This window comes from Anthonomus grandis, chromosome 1, assembly GCF_022605725.1.
Source record: "Anthonomus grandis grandis chromosome 1, icAntGran1.3, whole genome shotgun sequence".
In the NCBI taxonomy this organism is placed as follows: domain Eukaryota; kingdom Metazoa; phylum Arthropoda; class Insecta; order Coleoptera; family Curculionidae; genus Anthonomus; species Anthonomus grandis.
In genome coordinates this window covers 27,658,575-27,673,703 of record NC_065546.1, presented here as the reverse complement: position 1 = coordinate 27,673,703, position 15,129 = coordinate 27,658,575, and the positions used below count along the sequence as shown (strand labels likewise).

General features: G+C 33.0%; 2 protein-coding genes across 4 annotated transcripts in view; both read left to right on the top strand.

Annotated features, from left to right (window-relative positions):
- LOC126740629 (THO complex subunit 5 homolog) overlaps positions 1-15,129 on the top strand; it is a 259,584-nt gene that overhangs the window by 189,378 nt on the left and 55,077 nt on the right. For 2 of the 3 annotated variants that reach the window (XM_050446752.1, XM_050446736.1), the window contains exons 1-2: positions 11,314-11,459; positions 11,572-11,758. The gene's annotated coding sequence lies outside the window, so the exon portion shown is untranslated. Of the gene's footprint in view, positions 1-11,313; positions 11,460-11,571; positions 11,759-15,129 lie in introns of those variants that run through there. The other variant, XM_050446744.1, reaches the window with a different exon arrangement.
- Positions 7,081-9,126, top strand: LOC126740877 (uncharacterized). Its single transcript, XM_050447045.1, has 2 exons — positions 7,081-7,525; positions 8,482-9,126. Exons 1-2 carry the CDS (start codon positions 7,160-7,162, stop codon positions 8,686-8,688), a joined length of 573 nt encoding a protein of 190 aa, XP_050303002.1. The 5' UTR covers positions 7,081-7,159; the 3' UTR covers positions 8,689-9,126.

Sequence of the window (15,129 nt, the reverse complement as noted above, 5' to 3'; positions counted from 1 at the left end):
TATATGTATTTTTTTACGTCATTAAAAGCGGGGAAGAAAACTAAAGAAACTGGTGAAAACGGCACTTCGATATCATTTCTTAAACAAAAGTTATAAAAAAAAGTGTCCCTTCGAAAATAAAAATGACGAAAATGGTGATAAACTCCTATTTGCTTAGACAAACTGAATAAACTCCTTTTATATAAGTATTTTTTTAAACAAACAAACTCATAGTACTCTTTTAGAAAATCCGACATACAGGATTGATCGTTATACGTTTATTTATACAGGGTGTTAACTTAACCAAGTTGACCAAATGGGCCTATTTTGAGAAAACTGTGCATAGGAAAGTTGAGTTAGTAGGCTATGGAAACAAAAGTGGCAGGTAACCATGGAAGCAAAATATGTAAATATTTCAGTTAAATGTCATTTTAGCGTCTCTTCTTGGGATTGTTAAAGCGTTTTTAAGTCTCGCTAATAACATCCAATAGTTTTCTTGTTAGTTCGCCGTATTGTGAACTTTGTTTTTCCAGTTTTCCGTGTTGTTTCAGTTTTTCGTGTTGTGCCAGTTGTTCGTATTGTTCCAGTTTTTCCTGTTTTGTTTCGGTTTTTTGTGTTTTGTTCAAGTTTTTTGTTCCTTAACTTTTTATCTCTGTTTTTCGTATTCCTTTGTTTAACAATGCTTTACACAAACGAAGAGGCGTTTGACATAATAGGTACTTATTTTGAACGTATGAGAAATGCCACAGTTGCTGCAAGGGTGTATGCGCATCAGTATCCTGATAGACGCCATCCTACTGCAAATTTTTTTCTTCGAATCACACATCGTTTGCGAACGACTGGAAACGTTTGGCTGCCCGTGTTTCGGAGACAACGCAGGGGACGCACCGAAGACAACATAATAAATGTTTTAGCCTACGTTGAGTTTAATCCTCACTTAAGTACAAGAACAATAGCGCACGACCTGGGAGTAAGTCGAACTACTATTCAGAATATTCTTAAGGAGTACAGGTAAGCGATCTTTTGGATATTAATCTTCACTATACGCGATGACACGTAATTTTCCCAATGAGAGTTCATTTTTTGATGATGATGCTTTAAATGTAAAATTAATTAAATTTTACACGAAAAGCACCAGATTGGTCTATTCTGTTGAATCAGCAGTCATCATCTTGTTTCAGGTTTCATCCATATTATTTAGTCCTGTATCAAGAATTAAGTGCACAAGATTTTGACCGAAGGCTAGACCATTGTCACTGGCTTTTGGGTATGATTGCAGAGGATCCTCAGGTGCTTTCAAACATATTGTGGACAGATGAGGCTACATTTCACAGCAATGGAGGCGTGAATCTCCACAATATTCATTACTGGTCACCAACGAATCCGCACTGGATGCGAGAAGTCCAGCATCAAGGCCGTTGGTCTTTAAATTGTTGGGCAGGAATATTAGGAGGTCGAATTATCGGCCCATTTTTTTTTAACAACGCACTAAATGGTGCAAATTATTCGCAGTTTTTAAGGGAGGAATCTCCAATTTTATTAGAGGATGTGCCACTTGAAATTCGCCAACGAATGATGTTCCAGCACAATGGCTGTCCAGCACATTTCGCCCGAAATGTTCGGGAGTTTTTAGATGCTACCTACCCTGGTAGATGGATAGGACGGGGCGGTACCTTTCCATGGCCGGCTAGATCACCAGACCTAACGTGCCTGGATTTGTATTTATGGGGTCGAGTTAAAGAAATTGTTTTTGCAACAAGACCTACGACGCTACAAAATATGATTGGCCGGATTAGGGATTGCATGCAGACTCTCTCATTTGCTGAGGTAGAGACTGCAGTTCTGTCTACCGAACAAAAGATGATTCAGTGCATAGAAAATGATGGAATGCATTTTGAACATTTGGGGAGGCACTAAATAAATTATGTGTATAACATATTATTTATTATACCACCTAAGATGTCTTAAAATTGTATGTAGAATTTAAATATCAAATAACATATTATAGAGTGTTCTATTTAAAATAAGCAAGTTTTCATCTACATCCGGCATCATCAAAATTGTTACAAGTGTCAAATTATTTTATTGTTGTATCTTTAATTAACTTTTCTATGGTATGTGATGGTGTGTATAATGGTGCAAAATTTTCAAAACTTTCCTATAGAACAACTATAAACTGTATGCACAGTTTTCCCAAAATAGGCCAATTTGGCCAACTTTATTTAGTTAACACCCTGTATAAATAAACGTATAACGATCAATTCTATATCTCGGATTTTCTAAAACACTACTGAGTTTGTTTTTTTTTAAAAATACTTAGTTAATACGAGTTTATTCAGCTTGTCTAAGCAAATAGAAATTTATGGCCATTTTTATCACTTTTATTTTCGAATGGACACTATTTTGTTAATAAGTTTAGTTTAACAAGTGATATCGAAGTGTCGTTTTCACCACTTTCTTTGGTTTTCTTCCTTGCTTTTAATGACGTAAAAAAATATATATAGTTGCATTTGAGTTTTTTGCAATAATCCGTCAGAAAGGGTTAGTCACAAGTCATCGCCCTCTAGCGGATTTTAGGAGAAGTAAATTGAGTTTTTTTTTTGGTTGAAAAAATAAGGCAACAATAGACTTAAAACAAAAATATGTTTAAAAAAAATCGGTCCAGTCATAGCTGATTTTCGGCTGTTTTCTTTATTGAAGCTAAAAACGCCCCCCATCACTTTATTTGACAACTGACAGAAATTTTTGTAGAAACTTTTTTGTGAGGAAATCTTTCTAGAATAATAATATAATATTTTGAGGTGTCCATTATTGGAGGTTTTTTGGCAAAAATGCAATTTTAAGATTTAAAGAAGCTGTGGCGTCCTCTTGCGGTTGACCAATGAACTTCAAAATAATTTCCAGCATTTCTTTTTGGCCACTTTTATTACAAAAATTTTTTTTTCAAGGCGCTACGACTATTAGGGCCTGAGATATCGCCGACGTCCATTCTTAGTTGGCCACCCGGTACATACGAAAATGTTGGGTTTGAACGAATCTGTCGCGTTTTGACTTTTTGTTTGAGGTTGGTGCATTGGAATGAGCGTGAAAAGACAAATCAAATTTCTGATCTCTGCATGTTTTAAGCCCAGGTTCATCCAAGTTTCATCCATGTGATTCTTAGTGTTTACTGTTGTATTAATTGACGTAGTAGTGTTATTTGACGTTTCCATCTGTCAAATATTAGGGAAAATAACAAATATGTACCAAGAAACCTAAATCAAATCGAATAAAACGAGTTTAGCCGACGATTGAAATTTAGAATCACCCTTGTCGTCACGACTGAGTCGCGATCGAATTCGAAGTCGTGATCGTATCGAGATCGATTCGACACGATTACTCGATATGACTCGATGATTCTAAATAACATTTTCAGTCGTGAGTGTCTTGCGGATTGCCTAGTTTTTAACGATTTATCGACGACACGCTTGGGTATATCGTATACACCAGACGATATAGCTTCTTCCTTTTTTAATACGTGTATAATGTGACAGCATCCTTTTTTAAACGTATTTGTTTCATTTATTGTTTACTTATAGTCATACCAGGTTTTCATAAGTATATCAAGAAGCTATCTTAAACACAACAACTAATAGATTTAATTCGACCCTATTTTCTACAACCTTCTGTTAATAATAGAGGCAGAGGAAATAGAGTTATGATTGAATGGGCAGTTTTAGTAAGTATGTCAAGATTTTATGCCACAGATTATTACCAAAGAAGCATTGGACAAGATTTTAAATTTGGAATTAGCGAAACTACTGCAAGTCGTTGAATCCATAAAATTACTGAAATTAGTGACAATCACCTACTGACTGATTAATTTTTCAAATATAAGAGATGAGAGAAATTAATAAATTAACATATATAGAGAGATCCAATTTCCCTGGTATTATAGGTCCTATTGATTGCACCCATGTTGCCATATTATTATTAAAACCAGAAGTGAATGAACACAACAAGTTTTTGTGATTTTCCATGAATTGAATTATTATTTTCCAATGGATAGTGGTGGTTTTAAACGACATTTTTTTATTTTAAAGAAATAATATAGATGTATAATTAAATTAAAAAAACACGAAGGCGAAAAAAATTCACAAAATAAATTAAAATTCTTAGTGTTTACTGTTTATCAATAGAAAAGACAATTGACATTTCGATCTGTCAAATAGTAGGAAAAATAACAAATATATACCAAGAAACCTAAATCCAATCGTATAAAACGAGTTTAGCCGATGATTGAAATTTAGAATCACCTTTCTCGTCACGACCACAGAATAAACCATCTCATAGAAGCGAAGGCTTGCGTCGGCTCCTTTGATATCCGTGAACCAGGGCTGGGATTCTAAAATCACGACTCGATCTCGATACGATCACGACTTCGATCGCGACCCAGTCGTGACGACAAGGGTGATTCTAAATTTCAATCGTCGGCTAAACTCGTTTTATTCGATTTGATTTAGGTTTCTTGGGATATATTTGTTATTTTCCCTAATATTTGACAGATGGAAGCGTCAATTGTTTTTTCTATTGATAAACACAAGAGTTTTCATTTATTTTGTTAACTTTTTTCGCCTTCGTGTTTTTTTATTTCAATATATGCCTATATTATTTCTTTAAAATAAAAAATTGTCGTTTAAAACCATCACTATCCATTGGAAAATCATAATTGAATTCATGGAAAATCACAAAAACTTGTTGTGTTCATCCACTTTTGGTATGTTTAAACGTTTTAATATGGCAACATGTGTGCAATCAATAGGACCTAGAACACCAGGGAAATTGGATCTCTCTATAAATGTTAATTTAATAATTTCTTTAATCTCTTATATTTGAAAAATTAATGAATCGGTCAGCAAGGTGACAGCAATAATTTCAGTAATTTTATGGATCCAATGACTTGTAGTAGTTTCGCTAATTTCAAATTTAAAATCTTGTCCAATGCTTCTTTAGTAATAATATGTGGCATAAAATCTTGATATATGTACTAAAACTGCCCATTCAATGGTAACTCTATTTCCTACGCCTCTATTATTAACAGAAGGTTGTGGAAAATAGGGTCGAATTAAATCTATTAGTTGTTGTGTTTAAGAAAGCTTCTTGATATACTAATGAAAACCTGGTATCATAGATAATATATATAATAACTAAAAATGCCTGGCATGACTATTGGTAAACAATAAATGAAACAAATACGTTTAAAAAAGGATGCTGCTACATTATGCACGTATTAAAAAAGGAAGAAGCTATATCGTCTGGTGTATACGATATATCCAAGCGTGTCGTCGACAAATCGTTAAAAACTAGGCAATCCGCAAGACACTTACGACTGAAACGTTTATTTAGAATCAGTCATATCGAGTAATCGTGTCGAATCGTGATTTTAGAATCCCAGTGCAGTTTTTTATAAGCCCAACTGACAGGTGCACCCGGCGCAAATACACTGAGATATCTCGTAAAGTTGTAGTAAACGCATACACCGAACGAAGTGCTTTTATTTTTAAAATCAAAATGGTTATATTCATATAATACGGGAGCAAACTACAAAATTTAATTACATTTCAAATAGGATTTTTTTTTAAGGCTTATATTGGTCCTTGCTTTTTAGAATAATTATAATAATTATTATTTTTATAAAAATTGTTATTTGACAGTTTTAAAATATGATAGAGGTGTAGGTTAGTATACTTTTAATTTGTTTTGGAATGGAATTTTTGTGTTAGTTGTTTTATGATAATGGTAAATAATATTTGCCTTTAGTATGGCACTAGCTGAAAAAAAGTCTGCTATTTGTGTGATGTTAATATGTTAACAATATGCATATACATAATTATGTACATAGGTAAGTATTTTTAAATTAAATTTTAGCTGGAAGGTTTATACGCAGGTATGTTTTCTCGTATGTTTTAAACACAACACATTTAAGAGTAGGTATCATCGGCTTTTATATATTTATATATAAAAAGATATATGTATGTATTATTATATACATATGTAGGTACCACACATACTTCCATATTTTATAAAGGTATTATACGTTGTATAGTCCCCGTCCATTATGATAGTCTGGAACAAAATATAAGATTTTTAAGGGTTTTACTACTACTATATTATGCACTTGCATGGGTAAACCAGTCCATAAAAAGACAGATAATTGAAAATTAAAGTCATTATTCTTTATCACATAAAAATACTGTATACCTAAATCAATCTTAATATTTGTATCTATGTAGAATGTTATCTACCTGCACGTATGTACTCATACATAGATACATATGGTTTAGGTATATACATATACGTTTATTAAATTAAATAATGTTTATTCTGTATTTATTTGCATGGCACTACAAATTAATTAGCGAATATTCTGAACTTTTCAAAGCTTTTAAACAACCATAATAATAATGAATAATACATAATAATGTAACTTTTCTATACCTACTTTCTTTTATTATTGTTATTGCTCACCTTCTAATATCTCTAGGAAATGAAAATAAACTTTTTCCAGCGACGCTTTTGGCAAAACAACCCCTACATGCACAAAAAGTTGGCATTTTAGTGTTTTTTTTTTTAGTTTTTAGCACAACACAAATGAAAGAAAAAACTAAGTCACAGACACAGAGTTAAACTCCAAAACAAGGTAATGTGTAATACCTACTTAACAAAAATAAAATAAAAAACGCCAAATTACAAAATATCACAAATATACACACTAACGCTAATTATAACCCGATACTAATACACTAATTATGACCCGATACCCCACGTGGGCGACGACAGTTGTACCCGTTAGAATGGGGGTAAATGGGAGGAGCCTGAACGAAAAACCGGTTCGGCAAAAAGGGCTAGCCTTCGCTTCTGTGAGATCGTGTATTCTGTGTCACGACTGAGTAGCGATCGAATTCCAAGTCGTGATTTTAGAATCCCAGTGCTGATTTTTGACGTTAATCAGCTGTGTCAAGACTATCTATTCTTTTTTAATTCGTGTGCATGGAATATTTTTATCCTTTTTTAGTTCAAAGTTTTCGGAGTGCTATGCCGAAAACCTAGCAACTATTTGAACGTAGTGCTCAGTTATCTGCGGCCTGTCAGTTAACGCTCGCATTTATAGTGTGTGAAACTTTATTTGTCCTGCTTTACAATGTCAAAGAAAGAAAAACAGTTTTTAAGTGAGTTTATTGAGTTGTACAGATCATTCCCGTGTCTCTGGAAGATAAAATCCAAGCGGTACAGTGATCGTAATGCGAAACAACAGGCTTATGAAAGTATGATTGAAAAAATGCGGGAGTTCGATGTAGGAGCAAACAAAGAAACTGTAGTAAAAAAAATTAACTCTTTAAGAACCGCGTACAGGAGAAAATTAAAAAAAGTTATTGATTCGGAGAGGTCTGGTGCTGGTGAAGAAGACGTGTACGTTCCTCATTTGTGGTATTTTGATTTGCTTAACTTTATACGGGATCAAGAAATTCCACGAAAGACGCAAACCAATGTTGAAGATGAAGAATCAGTAAGTAAATTTTTATTACGTAGGTATGTAATAGTAGATATAGGTAGCTTACTTTTCTAAATGCCTTAAATGAATTGTTGGAGAAACCATTTTATCCTGCCATGGAACTTTGCCAGAATTGTTAAGATAGTTTGAAAATTTCTCCCTTACATCTTTTGCTTCTGAAATGGCATTGCGCTGGCTTATGGTCGCGAGCAAGATCCAATAAATTATAATCAGCTGTGCGAAGACCAGACGTAATGATACCAGTTGTTACGTCTTCCACGTCGAATACGTCCATAGGAGCATACGCTTCATTTGCATGCCTTCGTAGGAAGTTGTGAAGAACACAGGATGCTAACACTACTTTAATAATATTTTCAACTTTCGAATTGATTTGTATGAAAAATTCGAAATCTGGCAGCTAAAATGCCGAATCCGTTTTCGACTATTCGGCGGGCACGGGATAATCGGTAGTTGAAAATCCTTTTATTATAGTCCAATTCCCTTTGATTGTAAGGCTTGAGGAAGTCTGGTCGCAGCGCAAATGCCTCATCTCCGACGAAGACGAAATTCAAGGGGGGCTCTCCGTCGACAGCTGGCAAATGTAATTTATTTTCCATTAAGTTCTTTATAAATATTGTATTGTCTAGCACACCACCATCAGATACTCGACCGTTAGTTCCAACATCGCACATAATAAATTGACAGTTTGCATTCACAATGGCCATTAGCACAATGCTGTAAGTTTTTTTGTAATTATAGTAGTATGATCCAGATCGAGGAGTTGCCACAATTTGTATATGCTTGCCGTCAACAGCGCCCAAGCAATGTAGTAAATTCCATTTTTGCTCAAACTCTCTACCGATACTCTTCCATTCCGTCGTAGTTTTAGGAAACTATAACCAAAATAATACCTTCACAATTCTTTATAAAAAGTATAATTATATACATTGATATATTCGTATGATTTTCAGGAACTTCATCAATTTACGGCTGAGCGTGATGAAGCAACTAGTGAATCAGGATTATTCTCACCAAGGGAGTCGCCAAGTATTTCTCCACCCTCTACACCACACTCTTTGACGTTGGGACCATCCACATCCACACGCCAATCCACTCAGACAACTAGAACCATGAAACGGCGCGGCAGCTGGATAAATGCGATGATATATTACATGTGATTGGGAAACGTCTTACAGCCGCGGCGCCGTCGCCGGCGGTCGTTGAAGACAAATTTACATTAATACCCAAAACATGGGCGGTGAAGTTAAAGGAACTTGTTCCACTTCAAGCGGTTTATGCCGAAAATTTAATTAATGATATTTTTTACGAGGCCCACTTAGAAAAGTTGACTCCTAACTCTGCTTTTCAAACCACTTATCAACCTGCAAATCGGTTACAGAATCAAACATATTTTCAAAACATAGAGCCTTATCGGCACCAGACTCAGCCATTCCTACAACCACAGACACTTCAGCACCATACACAACCGTACAGTCAACCACCTCACGGACAACAATGGCCAGTGTCAATACAGCTAACTTATTCGAAACTACAGCAAAAACAAGCATATCTACACATGCCGGAAGAAGTCAATCTCACTTCATGTCTACCCCATTCACCAGAGCAAACAAACAAAAAGATCAGTTTCAACAAGAACAACAACACTTGACAAAAGAACCCCTAGTGCAGAATGAATCCAGCAATCAAAAAAAGGGTGAGAGCTCAGTGTGAATATACTTTCAACATTTTAAAGATGAAACTTGAGAACTTTTGTTGTTCTTTTTTTCTTGAAGAAAGTGTTTTTTAAGAAAATTTTATTTGTTTGTTTTTCTTTTTGATAAAGGAACATAGTTTTTTGACATTTTCTGTATTATTTTAAAAGAGAAATTATTATAAGAGAAATATATTTTATTTGTTAAATGATATTTACGTACCTTTAAATATTTACCTCGTAATGCAATGTATATAGCCTCACAGGTTTAATAATTTGCCTTAGGTGACATGCCGAAATACACGTGGAAAATTTAAGATCTTCGTAGGATCTCCCGGTAGCCAAAAACCGCAATGTAGCAGTTAGCCGTTCATGTGGTGTAATTGCACGTTTCATGGTAGTATCTTTCTTTATAATGATTGGCGTAACTAAACTTAACAATTGAAGATAAGTTTCTTCATCCATTCGCAAATAGTTACGAAAATCTTTGCGTTCATTTCTTAATTCTCGTATTAAAGAAGTATGAGCCAGTAAAGGTCTTTTTTCTAGCCACGATTTAGTTGGTCTTCTTTTCTTCTTCTGCAAGATAAGTTTCTTTTTAATAATACAAACAGCAGCAAGTCCTAGTAGCAGTAGTTCTTCCCCTTTATCAATATCCATTTTTTCTTTGTTTTAATTCCATAAACACAGGAGACTTTTTCGCGACGGTTAACAGGACGTGGATCGAATGGACTAAAATATTTGAGCGTCAAAATGCAAACATCGACTCCAACATGTTTGCGCAAAACAGTTTGTACAAACCAGTTTGCGCAAACATGTTGGCGCGTGAAAGGGGGCCTTTACGTTCTTCACTGTATTTTTTGCAAATCTATTCGCTCTTTTGATAATTTATTATTTTCTGCATTTTTATTTGGTTTGGATGTCTTAACTGTTAATGTACATGAGACATTAATATTAAATAAATTAAAACTAATTCTAAGAAATATAATGCTTCTACTCTAAAAAAATATCAACAAATTGATATAAATATTTATTGTTTATTATTGTTTGTATAACTTCCCTTTGACTTTGACATACCGAGTTTATTAGCGGTCTCGGGAGATCGCTAACAAACGCTTAAAGCGCCTTATACGGTGACGTCATGACTTGATCGCTCGAATGAGATGTCTTAAAGACGCTTATAACCGCTTACTCGCTAAAATATGGCTCATATCTTAAGCGTTACGTCATCATATGGTTGAGCTCGAATGACGTCATGTCTAGCAGCTGTCAGAGTTTGAATATTATATTAGCTAGCTATACCTTTCATCGGTATTGAATTCGTTTTGAAGACTGACATGAAAATACCCATTTGTCTAAGTTTTCAAAACGTTTTGAGTCTAAATCCGATTTCATACATTTTTAGGATCAGATCTAGATCGTAACAAAATACAAATTAATTTCGCCCTGAAAACGTTTATAAAGAGCAGACATTTGCCCAAGAGGAAATACATTAAATAAAAAAGTTACTGACGTAAACATAACCTCACTCATATTTTTTTTCACAGAAATAAACACAAACGCATCAAATCAAAAATCAATTTAAAAAATTTCCGTGAAACCTTTACGTTTTTCACTGTATTTTTTGCAAATCTATTCGCTCTTTTGATAATTTATTCTTTTCTGCATTTTTATTTGGTTTGGATGTCTTACCTGTCTATTCTTATCCAAGAATAAGATTTATGTGCTTACTTACTGGCTGTCGATTTTTTGTTGGTAAGTTGGTTTTAAAATATTGACGGCAGTCACTTTATTCCGAAACGCAAGAAATAATTCTTGCTTTGAAGGAGAAATATATCCCTTCTAATCAAGTGCCTTCAACACAACTTCGGCTAATGGAGTACAACGTATATAAATTCAGACTTTGTTTTTATTATTTTTTTTAAGAATGTTTTGGCATTTCAAATAGCCATTTAACCAAAAATGAAAAACTACTAGGCAGTTGGGTATTTACCGCCAATGTTGGTGACAACTTTGACAGTAGATTGATGACGTCACTTTTTAAAAACCAACAGCACCTAAAGGTTTTGGTAAATACGAATCGGAAATTGGTAAAAACCAAAACGTTTGGTTATTCGCCTAAAATTGGCTTATATTTTTGTGTTTTTGAGGTTATACTTCGCATTGTTATTAGGTTGTGTCTTATTGTTTTCCGTCATAAAGTGAATTTGTTATTATTGGAGATTAATTCGCTTTTATGTATGTTTTGTATTAATTTAATTTAAAATAAACCTTTAATACTAATAATTATGTAAATGTCGTGAAGCTATGAAGACCAAAGGCGCACTAAATTCCTTTTTCACCATTTCAGGATTTATTACTTTATGGGTGATATTGTTAGCCATAGTACTGTGTGCTTTTTCAGCTATAACTGATAGGAGCTTATTATTTGTTTTATTACTGATAAGAGACACCGACTACCGTAGGGCAGTTCTTTTAAGGATACTGGATCTTTAGCACTCTTTTGGATCACTGCTGTGTAACATTTTTAAACAAAGGTAAACTATTATTTATTTAGCAGAAAAACAAAAATATAATCACAATAGTCACATACACCTGTCGCTATTCCAATTCAAGGTAACAAAAAATAATAAATTACATATTTATATATAAATTTAAAATAAGATTTCTCCTATATTCTCCCTAATGCTAGTAAGCTTAGTACACTATAGTATTTAGTCAAAGTCAAAGCATGTTTTATAAAATTTATTAAATAATTACATTATAGGGTTAAAATTAAGAATGATCTAAAAATAAAAACATACATGTTAATATTAGACAAATTAATAGAAAGGCTCTTGCTTTACTTAAAACATCAAATATATATTTAAATAAAATTACACGCCTGCATAGATTTAACTTAAGAATCAAAACCCTATCTCATTGCCAATAATACAACAAAATGATCCTTAAAATACTTATCCAAAGTTTTTTTGCATTTACATTGAAACTTCTTGAAATTGTTTACATTTCTAATGTGTGAGAGCAAATGGTTATTTTTTTGCATCATAAATGAATAACCTCTTTACTTTGCTATTTGTGGGTATGGGTAAAAGTACACTAACAGCCAAAAGTGGACAAACAATTCATTTTAACCAATAATCTTTTATAAACAATTTTATAACAATTAACATTGATTTTGATGATTTTGTATTAAGACTTATTTATACTTTTTTTATAGAGTAAATTAATTCAGATTCTGTGGAAAATAAATATTTTTATTAAAATTTTACAATAGCAAAAGTGGAGGAACAACATTTTTTGTTCAGTTTCACAGTTCTTGACACTAGTAATGGGTGACATATCCTTTATTACTTCAATTCACTAACTTTTGATGGAATGGATTAAGCTATCAATATAGAGAGAAAATAAAAACTCCAAGTCTCGGTCTCAAAACATCCTTTATATATGTCCTGAAGGTTACATGTTTCACTAATAAAGCATTATCAGACCTTGTAAACTAGATGACCTGGTTAGTACTAATATAGTCTGGTGATGTGGAATTCTTCTTAAAGTGCTCTTAACAAATTGTCATGGTTTTTGAGTTTTGCTTAATTTTTTTGCATAAATGTTCCCAAAGGGAACATTTATGCAAGGGTTATATTGATCAGAGCTCTGTGCAGGTCACTTTATTAGAGGAGCATTCTGCGGTCCTAAGAAAGGTCATATCTGCACTTTTTATATTTTTACACGAGGGTGATTTTTATAAAAATATAAAATTTTTTTGTACTATTTTAGTCACATTATTTAAAGTTATAAAATGAAATAGGTACTTAAGAAGTATAATTTTTTTAAATTACGTGGAATATGTTTAACAACTTACAGTTAGGATAAGTCAGATACGCCATTTCTTCTAGATAATTTTAGTTATAATTGCTAAGAAAAACAATCGTATCTGTCAAAATATTTTATTAAGCCTTTAAAAATAACATATTTTATTACAAAAAAAATATTATTCTTTAAAACATAGTATTTTCTTTAATTTGAGTCAATCTAGAGCTACTTCTGTTTCAACTTCTACGAGATTTTCCCAGAATGGTAAATGATTTTCTGGAATCAACCCTTGAATTTTAGTTAAAATATTACTTTTTCTTTCTTTGGATATACCACTCGTACACATTTTTTGATTAGGGTGAGGTAAGGGCCCTGTTTCATATTTGGCTAATAGGTAATTGAAGGACTGAAAATCTTCTGAAAAAGATGTTTTATAATTCAAGATCTTGTTCCTCTTTCGAACTGAACAAAAACCATATCTTGTAAATAGGGTCTGGGGTTAATTCTCTTTAGTTTATTTTGGGAGGTTAAATCCGAAAAAGTATAAAAAATGTTTATATTCATTTCTTTGACAACCACCTTTTTTGAATTGGCTAAAGTAACACATTCGCTGAAATCTTTGAAATCATACACTTTTTTTTTTTTTTTTAAGGCTAATTCAACTTGATGATGAAAAGCATCACTAGACATAAAAGTTTGGCCAGGCTGAAAATATTTTAAATTCAAAGTTTTTAGGTTGATTTCGTTCGAATTAATTATATATGTTAAAAAAAAAAATAATCCCCAGTTTTTATTTTGGGCCGCACAGTTGTCCAGCCATGTGGTCACATTTAAAGCATCGCTCACGGCTAATAAAAAACTATAAAAAGTTGAAATAATGTCATCTCTGGATCTTCCCGATACGCCTTCATGCCAAATAAAGGCAAACGGTTTTTCCTGAGATTTCCCTATTGGCACAAATGTTTCATTGAATGCAATAAATCTTGGCATAAACATAATTTCTTTAAACATTTCGCATCTAGGAAGCATAATGTTACAGGTTAACAGTAAAAAAATTAATTATTTAATTTTAGATATTTAATTTTAAATTGAAAGGTACCTTCTGGAGGTCAGCTGAAAAGTATAAACCATCTTTCGCAGCACTATCCTGTTTATACTCCTCCCTTGCTTTCCGATATGCATCTTGATGTTTCTTGAATGATGTACCTAAATGATTCACAGTCAAAACACTCCTCACGACCTAAATTTGAAAATTATATACTCATTTTGGCAACAACTTTTCTATACATTTCATAAGAAATTTTAGCATTAAGCTTCAATAAAAAATCTTGATGCATTGCCCTTATTGTAATATGACTTGGCAAGTATCTTCGTAGTGGGGCGTGCTCCCATCTGTAATGCGAAATGGTGGGTTGAAAGCTTTCAACATGTTGTTCAATCAATGTCTCATCAAATTTATTTTCTTTTTGTTTTCTACCTCTATTATCTGGTTTTGGAGCAATAGATGTCCTTTCATTTATTAAAGTAACATTTCTAAGAACACAGTCATTTTTTAGTTCATACCCTAATGTTGCCAAAAAAAATTTTTGGCAAACTTTTTGATTGCAGCCATTCTCATCAGGTAAATTATACTGAACAGATCTATTTCTTCGGGATCCTTCAGCAGCTAAAATGATTGATCTTCTTCTAACACCAGTGGTGCTAGTTTTATGCAATATAAAGACTCGCCTTTCTTTTTCCTCCAAGTCCCAATATTCCTGATTAATCTGATTTTGCCGTTGCATACCGATTTTTGTAATACATTTCTTTGTACACTTTTCACCACAGTTTTCTTTTACAGATGAATATTTTGTTTTCTCATGTTAAGTCAATTTTTTTTTCGTGTTGCAGGAGAAGTATCATACTTTTTCCTTTTCCTTATTGTACCTTTTTTTGTATAAACAGCACCATCCAAATTTTTTGAAACTTCTTCAATCATAGAATCTAGCATTTTTTTTATTTTTTTTGGAGTTTCTCTTTCTTTTAAGATGGACAAAGGAAGAACCGGAGTAATGTTAGCAACGGAATACCAGCAACGGCGGTTGCCGGGTGGTCA

Bases quoted from the DNA above. Each gene is read 5' to 3' on its own strand.
- LOC126740877 (XM_050447045.1), top strand. From the start codon at position 7,160: ATGTCAAAGAAAGAAAAACAGTTTTTAAGTGAGTTTATTGAGTTGTAC. The intron at 7,526-8,481 runs GTAAGTAAATTT...TATGATTTTCAG, and splicing joins ATGTTGAAGATGAAGAATCA to GAACTTCATCAATTTACGGC.